The sequence below is a fragment of the Vicugna pacos genome, chromosome 22 (genome assembly GCF_048564905.1).
Source record: "Vicugna pacos chromosome 22, VicPac4, whole genome shotgun sequence".
NCBI lineage: Eukaryota > Metazoa > Chordata > Mammalia > Artiodactyla > Camelidae > Vicugna > Vicugna pacos.
In genome coordinates, this window is record NC_133008.1 from 32,382,334 (window position 1) to 32,398,606 (window position 16,273).

At 59.6% G+C, this 16,273-nt stretch overlaps 2 protein-coding genes across 2 annotated transcripts; one reads left to right on the forward strand and one right to left on the reverse strand.

Annotated features, from left to right (window-relative positions):
- Window positions 1-2,130: 2,130 nt before the first annotated feature.
- On the reverse strand, window positions 2,131-4,932 carry AZU1 (azurocidin 1). Its single transcript, XM_072947041.1, has 5 exons — window positions 4,816-4,932; window positions 4,396-4,552; window positions 3,866-4,007; window positions 2,959-3,192; window positions 2,131-2,441 (listed from the first exon to the last, which is right to left on the reverse strand). The coding sequence occupies exons 1-5, from the start codon at window positions 4,871-4,873 to the stop codon at window positions 2,241-2,243; spliced, it is 792 nt and encodes a 263-aa protein (XP_072803142.1). The 5' UTR covers window positions 4,874-4,932; the 3' UTR covers window positions 2,131-2,240.
- Window positions 4,933-8,707: 3,775 nt separating this feature from the next.
- On the forward strand, window positions 8,708-16,071 carry PLPPR3 (phospholipid phosphatase related 3). The gene is made up of 7 exons (XM_006206443.4): window positions 8,708-9,161; window positions 13,242-13,427; window positions 13,506-13,647; window positions 13,754-13,949; window positions 14,046-14,103; window positions 14,177-14,350; window positions 14,668-16,071. The coding sequence occupies exons 1-7, from the start codon at window positions 9,087-9,089 to the stop codon at window positions 16,030-16,032; spliced, it is 2,196 nt and encodes a 731-aa protein (XP_006206505.1). The 5' UTR covers window positions 8,708-9,086; the 3' UTR covers window positions 16,033-16,071.
- Window positions 16,072-16,273: the final 202 nt, after the last annotated feature.

The following is a 16,273-nucleotide window of genomic DNA, read 5'->3' on the forward strand; positions in this document are numbered from 1 at the left end:
CAGCCTGCCTGACTGGCTGCCTCTCCCTCCCTCCTCCCACAGGCGTCCACCCCCGCCTCCGCCGATGCATGTTTAAGCCACATCACCCTGGTCCCTTGGGAATGGTCCCCATGTCCCCCTGCGGGGCATCCACTGTGGACGCGGGTCCTCTGGGTGTGGCCCTACCACGTACCTGCAGAAACCGGGGCTGCTGGGCCCTTGGGCTTCAGAACTAGTTGTTCTTGTTCAGCAAGAACGTCTCTGCTGATGGGATCTGGCACTCCCAGCCAGGCAGGCTGCCTCCCACGCTGGATGCCTCAGTGTCCCCACCTGTACAGTGGGCCAGAAATGGTAACAGTACCTCCCCCGGGGCAGCAGCGGAAGGAGTGGACCAATTAGATTTTTGGAGCGTGCTGGGCGCACAGTGAGTGCAGGTGGCAGCCCTCGGTGCCAGCACTGCCACCCTGTCACTCCTCTGCCTGGTCGAGACAGATGAGCACGCACCTTCCTCAGAGCCAGGTTCTTCTGGGAGTAGCGCGTGGCGGTCACACACCCCTTGCCTGGGTGCACATTCTGCTGTGCTTGATGATTCTGGGAACGCCACTTCCCTGGGCCTCAGTTTCCCCATCTGTTAATGATGGGATAATGTGAACGTGGGGTTAACTTACGTGATACAGGTTAAGAACTGAGTTAACCCTCAGCTGATGAAAGGAAACACACACGGGAGCATCATTCAGCCGTGAGAAGGAGAGCAGCCCTGACCCCCACTCCCACGTGGACGGACCCCGAGAACACGATGCTCAGTGAGAGAGGCAGACACAGAAAACTGCCTCCGGGAGGCCAGCTGGCATTTCTCCCGTCCCGGGTGAGGCGGGGAGGTCTCCACATTGTCCAGAGCCTTCTGTGTTTCTCTGCGGCCAACGGTTCACACCCTTTACCCACTTTTTTACTAGTGAGCTCTTGGGTTTTTTCTTATTGACTTTCAGGTGCATATTATATTTATTATATTATAAATATATACATTAAATATAAACAATATTTATACAATGGATTTATTATGATTTATCATATGTTATTAAGTAAATATTTTAAAATACATGTATAATATTTTATACTACCAATATTTAGTATGATTTAATTTTTAAACTTTTTTTATGGTTTAATTTTTATTTTAGTAAGATAATTTTATTTAGTTTGGTAAACTATTATATTTGTTCTAATTTGTATGCTATTTATACAATTATATTTATTGTTTTATGATTACTTATGGAATTATATTTATACAATTATTGTGTTTTAGGTATCATTTATATCATTATATTTATTATTTTATATTTATATTTTAGCTCTTTTCATACTAGGCTCATTAACCTGTGATTCAAGTGGCAAATAGTTTGAAGTCAGTTTCCTGGGTGTCTTTTTTTTTTTTATTTAATTTCTTTTTCAAATTGGAGGCACTGGGATTGAGCCCAGCACCTCGTGCATGCTAAGCACGTGCTCCACCACTGAGCTGCACCTCACCCCTTCTCTCCTGTCTTCTGATGCTGCTGCACAACATGCAGCTGGTCCTCGGTATCAGCTGGTTCTACGACCGCAGATTCAATCAACTGCAGATCAAGAACATTTGGAAAAGAATTTCCCCAGAAAGTTCCAAAAAACAAAACTTGAATTTGCTGTGCCCAGGCAACTATCTCCACAGCATTTAGATTGTATGAGGTTATTATCAGTCATCTAGAGATAATTTAAAATGTACGGCAGATGTAGGTAGGTTGCACGCAAATATTACGCCCCTTGATGTAAGGGATTTCAGTGTCTGCGGATTTCGGCATCCCCGGGGTCCTGGAGCCGAGCCCCTGCAGATGCTAAGGGGTGACTGTATTCTCCACCAAAATGAGAGACGGTTAAAGGGGACTGGAATTTCACAGATTTGGGTTCAAAGCCCACCTTGGCTGTGTGATCTCACTCACCCTCCCTGAGCCTGGGTTCCTCCTCTGTCAGGTGGGGATAACACGAGCCCCTGGCTCTCAGGGCTGGGAGCGAATTCAGGGAGTGGTGGCCCCTTGCAGTGGATGCGCCTAAAGCTGGTGGGTGTTTGAGCGCTCTGGCCCCGAGCCCCTGCCCACCCTGGCAGAGCAGAAACCAGCTTCCACGTAGACAATGCGGAGTTTCTTTATTAGAGTCACAACCGTTCGGCCGGCGATGGGGCACCAGGGTTTGACCTGCACCGTTGGGGTGTGGCGTGGGGGCTGCTCAAAAGGAGGTCACAGGCCCTCCACTGGCTCGCCTGGGGGTCTGTTGTCAGGATGGTGCTGATCCAACGGGTTGTTTAGAACTGAATCAATCCAGCCTCTGAAGAGCGCCACGGGGGTGAAGAAGTCAGGGCCCCTGGCGCAGGGCCCACGGGAGAAGGAGGCCACGCCGTGCGCCAGGCCGTTACAGACAAGGGGGGTGCCCCCGTCTCCCTGGGTGGGGGACAGACAGGCGAGTCAGGGCGCCCCAGGCCCAGCTCCCCTGCTTCTCGCTGCCCAGAGCCACTGCTCTGACGCCTGGAGCCCTTGCCTGCTCCTGCCCGTGGCCCTCTGCACGTGCTGCCCCCACTCCCTGCAGGCTTGTCCCTCGCCAGTGCTGCTTTAATTCCTGCTTGAAGTTCAGGTCCCGCTTGCCTCTGGGAACTTCCTGACACCCCGGCTGGATGTGCCCTGGGCATGCCCCTGTCCTGACAAGGTCTGGGGCTCCTGCTTCAAAAGCTCAGGCCCTGCCCGTCCTGCTCCCGGCCGTGTCTCCAGCCCCCAGCACGGGGCTTGGAGTGCAGTGTTTAAGGAATACTGTTTCTCATGCTGGTAAGATGCTCCAGTGTTTGAAACATCCCATTCTGACTCCACACATAATCCCAGGACCCTTGTCCTAGATTTGCTTTCTCCCACCTCGGAGAGCTCACCACCTTTCAAGACCCCTCCTCCCACCATGAGGAACCCGTACCTGGCAGATGCCGCCTCGGCGGGTGAGGACGCCAGTACACACGTTGTTGGGGCGACACCGGCTTGAGGGGGTCACAGTGACATTGAGGACCCTTGGGAAGCGGGAGAGCCTCCCTCTAGGCCGTTGGCTCCCCCAGCCTGCGACCTGGCAGTTGGTGCCGGCTTCCACCATGGCGTCCTGGGAGGGCAGCGGCACCAGCGCCACACTGCTGGTGAGGTTGGCCTCACGGTCCAGCTGGGGAGGGAGACGCGGTCAGGAGAGGGCGGAACTGGAGACCAGAGCCTCGTGGGGCCCAGCTGAGAGCCAGAATAGCGGCAACATGCATTTTGGTATGTAAAGTGGTTTGGGTTCAAATCCCAGCTGAGGCAGTAACCTGCTGTGGGATCCTGGCCAAGTGACTTTACCTCTCTGGACCTCTAGTTTCTCCACTGCAGAAAAAGAAGAATCAATCATTCTTACCACAAACACCCTTGAGAGAGCCGGAAGGTGAAAAGCTTGCCGAAGAAATGCAGATAAAACAAGGCACCATGCCCCTCTCCTCCGCCCCATCACAACTGGCAGAAAAAAAATTTTTTTTAAATCAAATACCCAGTGTCAGTTAAGATGTGGAGAAATGGGGAGTTTCAAATTCTGCTCGCAGGAGGGTAAGTTAGCCCAGCTTCTGTGGCTGCTCTGCAGAAAGTTTTGCAAAGAAATATGTACAGAGAGGTTCACTGTGATTCTGTCCTAACGGAAACATCTGGAAATAACTTAACGTGTCCACCAACTAGAGGACAGACGAATGCATTGTGCGTTTTGCTCTGTGGTTTAAGCTGCCAGAGGAAACAGAACGCCAGGCTTGGACCCGTGGCCCCTCCCTCCTTAGCCCCTCAGGTCGACCCACCGCCCCCGCCCGTTCCCCCGACACCTGCAGCAGCAGCACGTCGTTGAGATTCTGCTGGGGGTCATAGCCATTTTCGCTGACACCCCTGATGGAGAAGGTCTGCCGGGTCCTCTCACGCCGCCTCAGGTCATAGGCACCCAGCACCACAGTGGCAATCCCAGAGTTCCTAAGAGCAGGTGGGGGCAGAGGGGGAAGACACCAAGCTGGGGCAGCCCTGGGGGCTGGCGGGGAAGCCCCCAACCTTCTATCCCCACCCTGGGCCCTGGGCCCTGCAGGCTTGCAAATAAGGCAGGGAATCACCAGCCCGCAGCTCCGGAGCCCAGGGGAGGACAGCGGTGATGGTCGGGCCTCCTTCCTTCCACAGCCTGTCTCCCCTCGGCGTCCAGATCAAGCCCGTCCTAGGCTCCCATGTCCCTTTCTGAGCCCCTCACCCATTCCGGAGAACCCTCCCCTTGGCCAAGCCCCGCCCCTCCTCCCCTATCAGGCGACCCCTAGGAATCTCCCGCAACGTCTCCCTCTCTGAGCCCAGTCTCCACCCCAGGGCCCCTCCTCACCTGCTGCGGAAGCAGCTGGCTGCTGTCAGGATGAAGCGGGGGTGGAGCAGGGAGCCCATGCAGAAGTGCTTCCCTTGGTTCTGGATGGAGGCCAGGAAGGGGAACTGCTGCGGCTGGGCCCTTCTGCCACCCACGATGTCCACCAGGGGGGCCGCGCCTGGGGAGGGAAGGGTGCAGCCCTTCAGCCTCAGCCCTGTCCTTAGGGAGAGCCCAGACTCCCCCCACCACCCTGTTCCCTAAAAGGACTGAGGCATGTCCTTCAGGGAGCTTCTGGCTGTGTGGCCTGGGCTGGCTTGCTCTCCTTCTCTTGAGTCTGGGGAAGCAGGCCCTGGGGCCAGCTGGTCCCTCCCTGCTGGGCCTCTCCCCTGCAACTGGACCCCAGCAGAGACACGGGATGCCGGGCATGGAGTGGGCACTCACCGGCTGCAGAGGTCGCCAGCAGGCCGGCCAGCAGGCCCAGGAGCCTGAGTGCTGGCATGATGAGGCTGCAGGGTGGTGGTGAAGGTGGTGCCCTTATACCCAGGCCCGTGGCAACCACTTCCCACCCCTAGGCCAGTCCCTCCCAGTGGGAAAAGAGGAAGTTGCCCAAGGTCTCCAGAGCCAACTGCTCCTGGGGCTTGCCTGGCCCAGGCCAACCGCCTGCCCTGGGCCCCGTCCTCCCCTCAGCACTGTGGGCCGCCCCCCAGGAGAGAGGGCAGTCACCTGCTCTCCAGCAGAATCTGGAATGCCAGTCCGCTGCCCACGGGGCCTGCTGGAGGCGGCAGGCCGGGCTGAGTCCAGCGGGCTGTGGCATGTGTCTGTTTCACTGTTTTGAATTTTTTACAAACAGCTTTATTGAGATATAATTCACACATCACACAGTTCACTCATTTAAAGCGTGTGATTCAATGGTTTTTTAGTATCTTCACAGTTATGCAACCATAATCACAATCTGAGACCATTCCATCACCCCAGTGGAAGCCCCGTCCCCACCAACAGTCACCCCCCACCCTCCCGAGCCCCTGACAACTAGGAGCCCCCTCCCTGTGTCTGTGGACTGGCCTCTTCTGGACGCCTCACATCTATGGAGTCACACGCTGTGTGTCCTCCTGTGTCTGCTTCTCTCCCTGAGCACCGTGTCATCAGGGTCCGTCCACGTGGTGGCAAGTGTCAGGGCTTCTCTTCTGTTCAATAATATTCTCATGTGGGGAGGGGCACTTTCCTTCACTGAAGGACATTTGGGTTGGGCCCCACCTTTGGCTGCTGTGAACCATGTTGCTGGGAACATGCACCCACAGTTGTCTGGGTACCTGTCTTCTGTTTTCTGGGTGCAGGCCTTGGGGTGGAACTGCAGAGTGATGTGATAATTTGGCACCGAACGTCTTCAGGCGCTCCCAGACTCCGCTGCAGCCGCACCATCTCACTCCCCGCAAGCGGTGCCTGAGATTCCAATTTCTTCACCTCCTCGCCAGCACTGTGTTTTTTTCCCTTTTTCATTCTAGCCATCCTCGTGGGTATGAGGTGGTGTCTCAGTGTGGTTTTGATTTGCATTTCCTGATAACTAATAATCTTGAGAGTCTTTTCACAGCATGTTGGCCACTTGTGTATTTTTCTTGGAGAAGTAGCTGCTCACGTCCTTTGCCGATTTTTAATTGGGTTGTTTGTCTTTTTGTTGTTAAGTTATAAGAATTTTTTATGTATGGTGGATACTCAGCCTTGTTTTTCTCTCCCTTTGGCCTCATCTCTTGCTCAGGTCCTGGGTGCCTGAAATCTCCAAAGACCCTGCTTCAAAATGGGAAGGGGCCACAACCTCTCAAGCACCATGTGGCTCTGGGGGCCCCCACAGCCGTGCCTGCCCACTGTACAGACGTACAGACTGAGGGCGGGAGGGTGACCCAGACAGGTGCCCACGGATAAAAATCCTGTAGGTAAAAAGTATTCATTATGTATCATGCCCTGTCAGGGGCTGTGGGGATAGGGGCTTAGGGGGATAATAGTGGAAGGACATGGGGTTTTATTAGGGGAGATGGAATGTTCTAGAATTAGACTGTGGGGATGGTTGCACAACTCTGTGAATGTTCCCAAAACCACTGGAGGGGATGCTTTAAGATGGATGATTTTATGTTCTGTGAGTTTCACCTTCATTTTTAAGAAGAGGATCTATTTCCAAGGTGAAACCAAGAGGTTGCGAACGGTCATGGTCCCTCACGTCTCGGGACACCAGTCCGTGCCGGGCTTTGGGGGGCTCTTCCAGGCCAGGGCTGTGGAGGGTGTAGGGAGTGGGGGTCAGGGTGGACTTCAGGTCCCCTGCCCAGCTTAAATGCCGGGGTCCTGGACTCAGGCCTGGCCCCTGTCGAGTCTCACGGCCCTGCCTCTGTCTAGCTGTGTCCCTGGCACAGCCCCCAGGCCTCTGCCTCAGTCCAGTGTCCCCCCAGCCTGTTTCCCCTGCCCACCCTCCATGGACCCTGCCTGTGCGTTGCCCCTCCTGAGGCCCCAGCTTGCCGCCTACCCTTTCCTTGCCCTGCACCGGGCCAGCCAGCCTGCCCAGAGCACAGTGGGGGATTCAGTTGACTCCTGGGCCCATAGGTCCATCCCTCCCCAGTGGGGTGACTCCAGGGTCCCCTCTCTGGCCTCAGCTTCCCTCTCCATGCCCGAGGGCATGAACAGCCCTCCCCAGAGAGCTGTGGTGCACATCCAGTGGGTTAATATGTGCAAGAGGTTTTGAGCCACACCTGGTGTGCTCAGTCCCTCTTGCCTGCTCTAAACTCTCCCATGGCTCCCTAGTGGCCCAGGATCAAGTCCAGGCCCCCTGCTGAGCAACGTGCCATCACAGCTGGCCTCGCACCATCTCCACCACAGAGGATATTTGGAAAGAATGACCGCACCCTGATCCTGATACTTCCCCAGACGCTCTCCTGGACCCCCAGGGTCTCCCAGGACACCCCTTCCTGCTCCTACCCCCTAGGAGGCACACAAGAGTGATTGCCCCATTTTCCCCTCTTCCCGTCCCCCAGGGGCTGTTTGTGGTCACCTTTCAACACCCGGATTCCCAACGGCTGCCCAGGCCAGGCTCCCCTCTGGCTGGCGGGGAAACCAAGGCCTGGCAGCATCGGGCTCGGGGGAGTCAGGACAGGCAGCCCAGGTGTAGCCCAAGCCCCCCTTACAGATGAGGAAACTGAGGCCCTGGTGGGATTCAAACCCTCTGGACCCTTAACACCCAGTCGTCTTAGAGAACACGTGGAGCCGAGTCTCTTTTAACAACCAAAAGGGCCGCAGCCAGAAGGCAGCTGGGTGTGAACCGCCAAAGGGAAATGAAGATCAGTGGCTGAAAACACTGGGCTCTTAATTAGCACAGCCCTCACCCCCAAACATCCGCGGGCTTGATCTGGGGGGTCTGCCTCGGTTCTCAGAGGCTCCCCCGTGACTGCACAGGGCCAGGTATACAGTAGGTGCTCAGGAGACGGTGAACAAATGAACCCAGTACAGTCCTGCTGTTTGGGCCCTGGCGATTTTGCACAGCGATTTAAGTCCCCCGGGGCCCTCAGCTGACCCACTCAGAAAATGAGGGTTAGCTGGTCCCGTCCTCCCAGGGCTGCGCGTGGACAGCAGGAAACACCTGCCAACAGCAAGCGCCGCCTGAGCGCGCCTCGCGCGAATTCACCGCGAGGGCCTTTCCGCCGCCGCCACAGCCCGGGCCGTGCACCCTGATCGCTGCGGGCCTGGCGAGGGTCCGGGACCCGCCGAGCAGACCCCGGGGGACGAGGTGGGCGCGGCGCCGGGAGGAAGCCCGGGAACGAGGGCGGCTCCCCCAGCTTCTTTTGTCTCCGACTGCCGGGGCGCCCGGGGAGCTCGCCATGGAAACGCGCGCCGGCGAGCGACGGGCGCCAGGGAGGGGGGCAGAGACGCGGGAGACCTAGCGACCCAGACACCCCGCCCGCGCCCCGCCATGATGGGGCTCCCCAGGCCCATCCGAGAGGCCCGGGATGGGAGGAGCTCGCAGACCCCGGCCCGCGGCCGCCCCTACGGGAGACTGAGACCCCCGAGACCCCGAGGCTGAGGGCGCGGGAGCCAGAGGCGGGGACGGCGCGCCCGGGGCCGGGCCCGGCCACGGACGCGCGCCGCTACCCCGACGCGCGGAGACAAAGAGCCGCCCCCCCACCCCGCGCCGCAGCTAGGCCGCCGGGCGCGGGGTCTCGGGCCGGGCGCGGTCCCTCCAGCCCCGCCTCCCGCCTCCCCTCCGCCCCCGCGGGGGAGGGGCCGGCTTTGTGCCCGCCGCGCCGCAGCCCCCGCGGCCGCCGGCTCCGCCCTCCGAGCGCGCGCGCGCCAGGTGAGGGGCCTGCGGGCGGAGGGCCCGGACCCCACCCCTCCTCTGCCCCGGCCCTCCGTCGTCCCGCAGGCCCTCGCCTGACGCGCAGGACGGACCCCGGCCGGGGGACCCCGCAGCCAGGCCGGCCCCGCCCTCCCTGTCGAGACCCTGGCGACCCCCCACCCGGGCGGCAGCGGGTGCTGGGGAGGGCCGCAGTGTGCAGGTTGCTGGGTCGCGGTCCCTCCTTCTCCCGGGCCTCAGTTTCCCCGAGCGGTTCCTGCGCATCCCGGCCCGCCCCTCCCCTGCAGGCGCCGGGCACCGGGTCCCGCCAGGGCTCAGACTGCGCCTCCCCTCCTCCAGCGCGGCTTTGTCCCCTCCAGCCGCGGCCTGTGGCGCCCGCAGCACCATGATCTCGACCAAGGAGAAGAATAAAACCCCGAAGGACAGCATGACGCTTCTGCCTTGCTTCTACTTCGTGGAGGTGAGCGGCGGGGTGGGGGAGTGTCGCGCTGGTGACAGGGTGCAGAGGCCTCGGTTTCGCCGGCCCTCGCCCCGGGGGCTCCCACGCTGAAAAACGGGGGCGGGTATGGCCCGCCTCAGCCTAGGGTCGGGGCACAGCCCGGGTGCCTGGGGGTGGGAGGGATCGGAACACTTGGGCTCTGCAGGCCGTGTAGGACTTCGGAGGCGCAAAGGGGTGTTCGGGGCTTTAAAAGAGCCTGGGCGAATGCTGGGGAGGCGGGGCCTTTATTCTCGGGTACAGGCCAGTAGCTCCCTGGAGGGGCTGGAGCAGGGTGCTGGAGACCACGAATGGAGGGCGCTGGGTGTGGGTGCAGGGTCCTCCTCCCGCGTAGGAGCTGAATTCAGAGCTCTCCTCTGCTCATGGTGGAGGTCAGTGCATTTCTCCAAACTCTGATCCAACTGGCGGGCGGGCATGTAGTGAGGGCCTTGTGAGCGTTTACAGAAGAAAAGCTCCTGCCACCTGGCACTGAATGAGTGCTAATGATCCTGCCCGTGACATGCATCCACACGGGTGTTAAGCACCTAGTTTAGCTATGACGCCTCCTACCTGACAGACCAGGAAACCCAGCTCCTGTGAGGGGCCCCCGCAGGGTGGAGGTGAGCAAACACCACCCCCACCCAACCTGGTGCAGAAAATCTGATTACTTTTCAAATTTGCATTTCCATCACAATACGTTAGACTTTCTCAGTGTCACAAAGGCGTGGCACAGGAGCACCTTGCAGGCAGTCCCCGCCCCCTTCCCCGTGTCCTTCCAGAAGGCATTTCACACCCATTTGAGTCCACCAGCTGTGTAGCCCTTCCCCTGCCACCTTTTGTTTATTTGGTTTTCTTTTGGTGGGGGGAGGCAATTAGTCTTAAGTATTTATTTTAATGATGGTGCTGGGGATTGAACCCACAACCCCTGCATGCTAAGCATGAGCTCTCCCTCTGAGCTGTACCCTTCCCCCGCCTGTCATCACCTTTTAAAACACAAGTTTTAAAAATGCTCTTGGCGTTTTTTAGCAGCGATCTTTGCTTACCATCCTCCCGCAAAGGGGCGTCCATCCTTCCTCACAGCTGCGTAGTGCTCCAGCGCTCAGGCACTGCCCTCAGCTAGTTGGGTGCTTGGGTGCCGCTTGGCCTTTTGTTTGACACACACTCCTGTAAGGAAACTCTTTAAACCCTTTGGCCTGTGTCACCCTGCAGAAGAGGGAGCTTGTGTGCGGGACACATCCCCGGGGAGCAGCGTGTGGTCAGTGGGGAAAGAGCCCAGATTCCTCCCTGGAGCCGCAGCCTTCTGCTCCTGGACGTGTGCCCGTTTCCCCACGATCATGCCTGCTCCCATGTTAGTGAAAACCACTTCCCAGCTCTGGTCTGCATGTCCTTTACTGCCAGTATGACATTCTTTTTTTTTAAACACCCGCCCCCAAATCAAGCCTGTTGGCACAACACAGTGAATGTGTGTGGATGGCTTTCCTCGAGGGCACGTAGGCTCTGAGGAGTTCCAGGTTTCCAGCTGAGGGTCTCTGAAAGCAGTGAGGAGTGGGAGGTGGGGTTCACACAGACCCTCGGGGGATGGTGGGCCAGAGGTGGGGCCCCGTCGCCCATGCTGCCCCCAGGTGCCACCTATTCTGCCTACAGCCTGGCCTAGGGCGGAGGAGATGTGGGCAGAGGGCTGGAGGTGGGCCTTGGCTTGGGAGTCACAGGCGGGGGTGGGTCTTCAGCAGCACCCTCTGGCTGAAGGGTTTGAGGATTTTAAGGCTGTAGCCAGGCCCCACCTGCACCCTCTCTGCGGCCTGACATTGCCTCCCCAGCCAGCCAAGTCATGTAGAGAGAGCATCTCACGACAGCTACTGTGACTGACATCTCCACTGCGCCAGGTCCTAAGCACTTTCTGGGTGTTTACTCATCCAGTCCTCTCGTTGAACCCCTGGGGGGTGGCCGCTTGATGGTTCCCGTTTCCAGCTGGGGAAACTGAGGCATGGGGGAGAGGTGGAGCCAGGATCAGCACCCAGGTCGGTGGCTCTGAACCACTTCATTCAACTGCCTTGGGCCTCATGCCTGCACGCAGCAGATGCTCAATAAATGCTTCTGGGACACCGGCCCAGCTCCTGCAAACCCAACTTTGGTGTGTTTCCTCTGGGAGCCCCCGATTCAGGGTCGAGGCCCCTCTCGAGGTGCCATACAAAGCAGGAGTGGAGGTGGGGGCTTCCTAAGGCATCTGGGCCCCGAGAGGCCCACATACTCTCTGGTCCCACAGTGCCACCCCACCTGGCTCCTGGGGTGTTAAAATTTGAGACCCTTGAACCAGAGGGAGAGGAATAGGATGCTGGGAGGGTTTGCTCCCCTCAGAAGATTCCACTGGAATCTGCCCAGTGGTTGTTTGCCGACTGAGTAAGTGTGTGAGTGCACGTGTGAGTGAGTGAAAGAGTGGGTGAGCAAGTGTGTGTGTGAGTGAGTGAGTGCGTGAGTGAGGTGTAGATCCTGCCCTCCTGCCTTCCTCCGCGCCATGTCTGTGACTTGGTGAAGCGCAGCTCAGCATCCTGACCCTCAGTCTCCCATCAATTCCTTATGGCTGGTGGGAGCAGGAGGAACATTGTGTGTGCTGTTTGCCCAGTTCCAGGGGGCACATGACCAGGGTGTGGGGAAGGACAGTTGCATGAATGAGGGACTCAGTGAATTCATTCATTTATTCATTCATTCAGCACCTGCCATGGGCCAGACGCCCACGGTCTTGGAACTGAGTGTGAAGTTGGCACGTAGGGGTCTGGGTTCTGGAGGAAATAAAGCAGTGCAAGGGGGATAGGGAGACTGCTGCCAGGAAGGGCCCCTCCAAAGAGGGCCAGGACTCCAGAGGGATGTCTGAGTGCATCCATCCATCCCTGAGAGGAAAGGCCCAAAGGTGGAAACCTGTCTGTTGTTTCTGGTTGTTCAAGACAGCAGGAGTGGCTGGAGGGGAGAAATGAAAGAAGGGATGTTGGGTGGATGGATGAGTAAGCGGGTGGAAGGAAGGAAGGAAGCAAGCAAGCAAGCAAGCATGAATAGATGGATGATTGGCTGGTGGATCGATGGATGGATGATGGATGGGAGGATGAGTGGGTGGGTGGGTAGATGGCTGGCTGACTAGTCAGTTGGCTAGATAGTAAATTGATGGATGGATATTGGAAGTTGATGGATGGGTGGGTGTTTGGATGAATGGATGATTGATGGATGAATGGATGGGTGAGCTGATGGATGGATGGATGGATGTTGGATGGATGGATGATGGATGGATGGGTGAATGGGTGAATGTGTGGATTTGTGGTCTGATGGATGGATAACGAATAAATGGACAGATGTATGTTAGAAGTTGATGGATGGATGGTTGGGTGTTTGGTTGAGTGGATGATGGATGAGTGGATGGGAGGACTGGTGGATGGATGGGTGGGTGGGTGGATGGAAGGAAGCATGGATGGATGAATGGAAGGAAGGAAGGATGAGTGGATGGAAGAATGGTGGATTGATGGGTGGATAATGGAAGATGATGGATGATGGCTAGAGCAATGGACGGGTGGGTGGATGGGTGGGTGGGGGGGTCAGATGGATAATGAATAAATGGATGGATGGTGTTTGGATGAATGGATGATGGAAGGATGAGTGGATGGGTGAATGAAAGGATGATGGATGGATGGATGGTGGATGATTGGATGGGTATGTGGGTGGAAGGACGAAGGGAAGGAAGGAGGTGTAGGTGGATGGACGGGTGGGTGGGTGGGCGGATGGATGGATATTGGAGGTTGATGGATGGTTAAGTGGATGAATGGATGATAGATAAATGGGTGGTTGGTAGATGAATGGGTGGGTGGAAGGAAGGAGTATTGACAGGTGGGCTAGTCCATGGGTTGATTACGGGTGCGGAATGTCTCTGGCGGGTGGGTCACTGGATGGATGAATGAGATGACGAGTGGGCGAACTGCAGCAGGGACAGGTGCACAGGTGGGCGAATCAGGGCTGGACTGAGTCCATGAGCAGAGGACTCAGTGAACGAGCGCGGGGTGACCCTGGCCCGTCGTCCTTCTGCAGCTGCCCATAGTGGCGTCCTCCATCGTGTCCCTCTACTTCTTGGAGCTGACCGACCTCTTCAAGCCGGCCAAGGTGGGTTTCCAGTGCTACGACCGCACACTTTCCATGCCCTACGTGGAGACCAGCGAGGAGCTCATCCCCCTGCTCATGCTGCTCAGCTTGGCCTTTGCTGCGCCTGCAGCCTCGGTGAGTCCTGGTGCGGGGCTGGGCCAGCCTGCGGGGGCGCCGGCCAGGAGCCTGGCTGAGCATCTCCCTGTCCGGCAGATCATGGTCGGCGAGGGCACGCTGTACTGCCTGCAGTCCCGGCTGTGGGGCCGCAGTGGGGGCCCCGGTGGGGCTGAGGGCAGCATCCACGCCGGCGGCTGCAACTTTAACTCCTTTCTTCGGAGGACAGTGCGGTTCGTGGGTGAGTCGCCTGCGGCACCCGTCCCCGTCCCTGTCCACGCACTGAGGTTGGTGGCCCCGCCCCAGCTCCCGTGCCGGGCCCTGGCCCTCCCCCTCTGCCCCTGCAGGCGTCCACGTGTTCGGCCTGTGTGCTACAGCCCTGGTGACCGACGTCATCCAGCTGGCCACAGGCTACCACGCGCCCTTCTTCCTGACGGTCTGCAAGCCCAACTACACCCTGCTGGGCACGTCGTGTGAGGCCAGCCCCTACATCACGCAAGACATCTGCTCCGGCCACGACACCCACGCCATCCTGTCTGCACGGTGAGCGTGGCCAGCCCCCGGCCTGGTGAGCGTTCGGGGAAGCTGAGGCCCAGTGGGGACCCAGAGCCGCTGGGCTCACCTGCACGCCTCTTGCAGGAAGACCTTCCCATCCCAGCACGCCACCCTGTCCGCCTTTGCTGCCGTCTACGTGTCGGTGAGTCCCAGCGCACCCCTCCCCGGCCTGCCCGCCCGGCCCGCACCCTGACTGCCCGCCTGCCCCGCCGCAGATGTACTTCAACTCTGTCATCTCGGACACCACCAAGCTGCTGAAGCCCATCCTGGTGTTCTCCTTTGCCATCGCGGCGGGCGTCTGCGGCCTCACCCAGATCACGCAGTACCGCAGCCACCCCGTGGACGTCTACGCTGGCTTCCTCATCGGTGCCGGCATCGCTGCCTACCTGGTGAGGGGCTGAGCAGGGAGGCACAGGCATCCCGGGGGAGGTCTGATGGGGGAGGCTGGCTGGAGAGGCAGGTCTGAGGGAGGAGGCCAGCCCTTGCCCTGGAGGACTCTGCTGAGTCCTGGAAGCTGTCCCTTGGAAGCTGGGTCAGAACTTCATGGGCTCAGACTTGCCAGATGTGCAGAGGATGACCTGAGGCCCCACGGGGAAACACATGGACTGCCCTCCTCTGACCCACCTGTCAAGTCTGCTGCCCAGTGGGGACCCTGGCCGCTGGTCACCAGCCGCTGGCCTCACCACAGCCTGCGTCTCACCCCCAGGCCTGCCACGCGGTGGGCAACTTCCAGGCCCCGCCTGCAGAGAAATCTGTGGCCCCAGCGCCTGCCAAGGACGCGCTGCGGGCGCTGACCCAGCGGGGCCACGACTCGGTGTACCAGCAGAACAAGTCCGTGAGCACGGATGAGCTGGGCCCACCTGGGCGGCTGGAGGGCGTGCCCCGACCCGTGGCCCGCGACAAGACCTCACTGGGCAGCCTGAAGCGGGCCAGTGTGGACGTGGACCTGCTGGCCCCTCGCAGTCCCATGGGTAAGGAGAACATGGTGACCTTCAGCCACACGCTGCCCCGCGTCAGCACACCCTCGCTGGACGACCCCGCCCGCCGCCACATGACCATCCACGTGCCCCTCGATGCCTCACGCTCCAAGCAGCTCATCAGCGAGTGGAAGCAGAAGTCGCTGGAGGGCCGTGGCCTGGGGCTGCCGGATGAGGGGCACCTGCACGCGCCCGCGGAGCCCATGGCAGAGGAGGAAGAGGAAGAGGAGGAGGAAGAGGAAGAGGAGGAGGAGGAGGAGGAGGAGGAAGGGGAGGAAGGAGGTCCGGCCCCGCCTTCACTCTACCCCACTGTCCAGGCCCGTCCAGGGCTCGGGCCGCGGGTCATTCTCCCGCCGAGGGCCGGGCCACAGCCACTGGTGCACATCCCTGAGGAGGGGGCCCAGGCGGTGGCTGGCCTATCCCCTAAGAGCAGCGCGGCCGTGAGGGCCAAGTGGCTCATGATGGCTGAGAAGAGTGGGTCCACTGTGGCCACGGCCTCTGCCCAGCCCCGTGTAGCCAACCCGCCCCGGCTGCTGCAGGTCATTGCCATGTCCAAGGCACCAGGTGGGCCTGGCCCCAAGGCAGCCGAGACAGCCTCGTCCTCTAGCGCCAGTTCCGACTCCTCACAGTACAGGTCACCGTCAGACCGCGACTCAGCCAGCATCGTCACCATCGACGCGCACGCACCTCACCACCCCGTGGTCCACCTGTCCGCGGGTAATGGGCCCTGGGAGTGGAAGGCAGCTGGTGGTGGGGCCAAGGGGCCGGAGGGCCAAGGCGGCTATGAGCTGGGGGACCTGGCTCACGGCTTCCGCGGGGGGCCCAAGCCACCAGGTGTGTCCCCGGGCTCGTCTGTCAGTGACGTGGACCAGGAGGAGCCACGGTTTGGGGCCGTGGCCACTGTCAACCTGGCCACAGGTGAGGGGCTGCCCACCCTGGGAACAGCCGACGGGGCTCTGGGGCCGGCCAGCCGGGAGTCCACGCTGCGGCGCAAAGCAGGCGGTCTGGTGCTGGGCGAGCGGGAGGCCTCGGCTGGGGCGGAGGCGGAAGCCTACTACCGCAAGATGCAGGCGGCCCGCAGGTTCAAGGACTGAGGGCTGGGCGCAGGGTGGGCGGGGGTGGGGAGCACACGGGGGCTGTTCCCAAGTCCAGACAATAAAAGATGACCCTGGAGTGTGGCTCTGAGTCCTGTGGGCCCAGCAAGCAAGCTCAGCCTCCCAGCAGCCCCACCGCTTGTAGCTGGGAGCTGGCTCTGGGGAGGTGCGCCCTTGCCTGGGGGCGGGGCTGCTCAGTGGGAGGGTCCCCAAGGCTGGCAGAGCCCCCACGTCTGTTCCC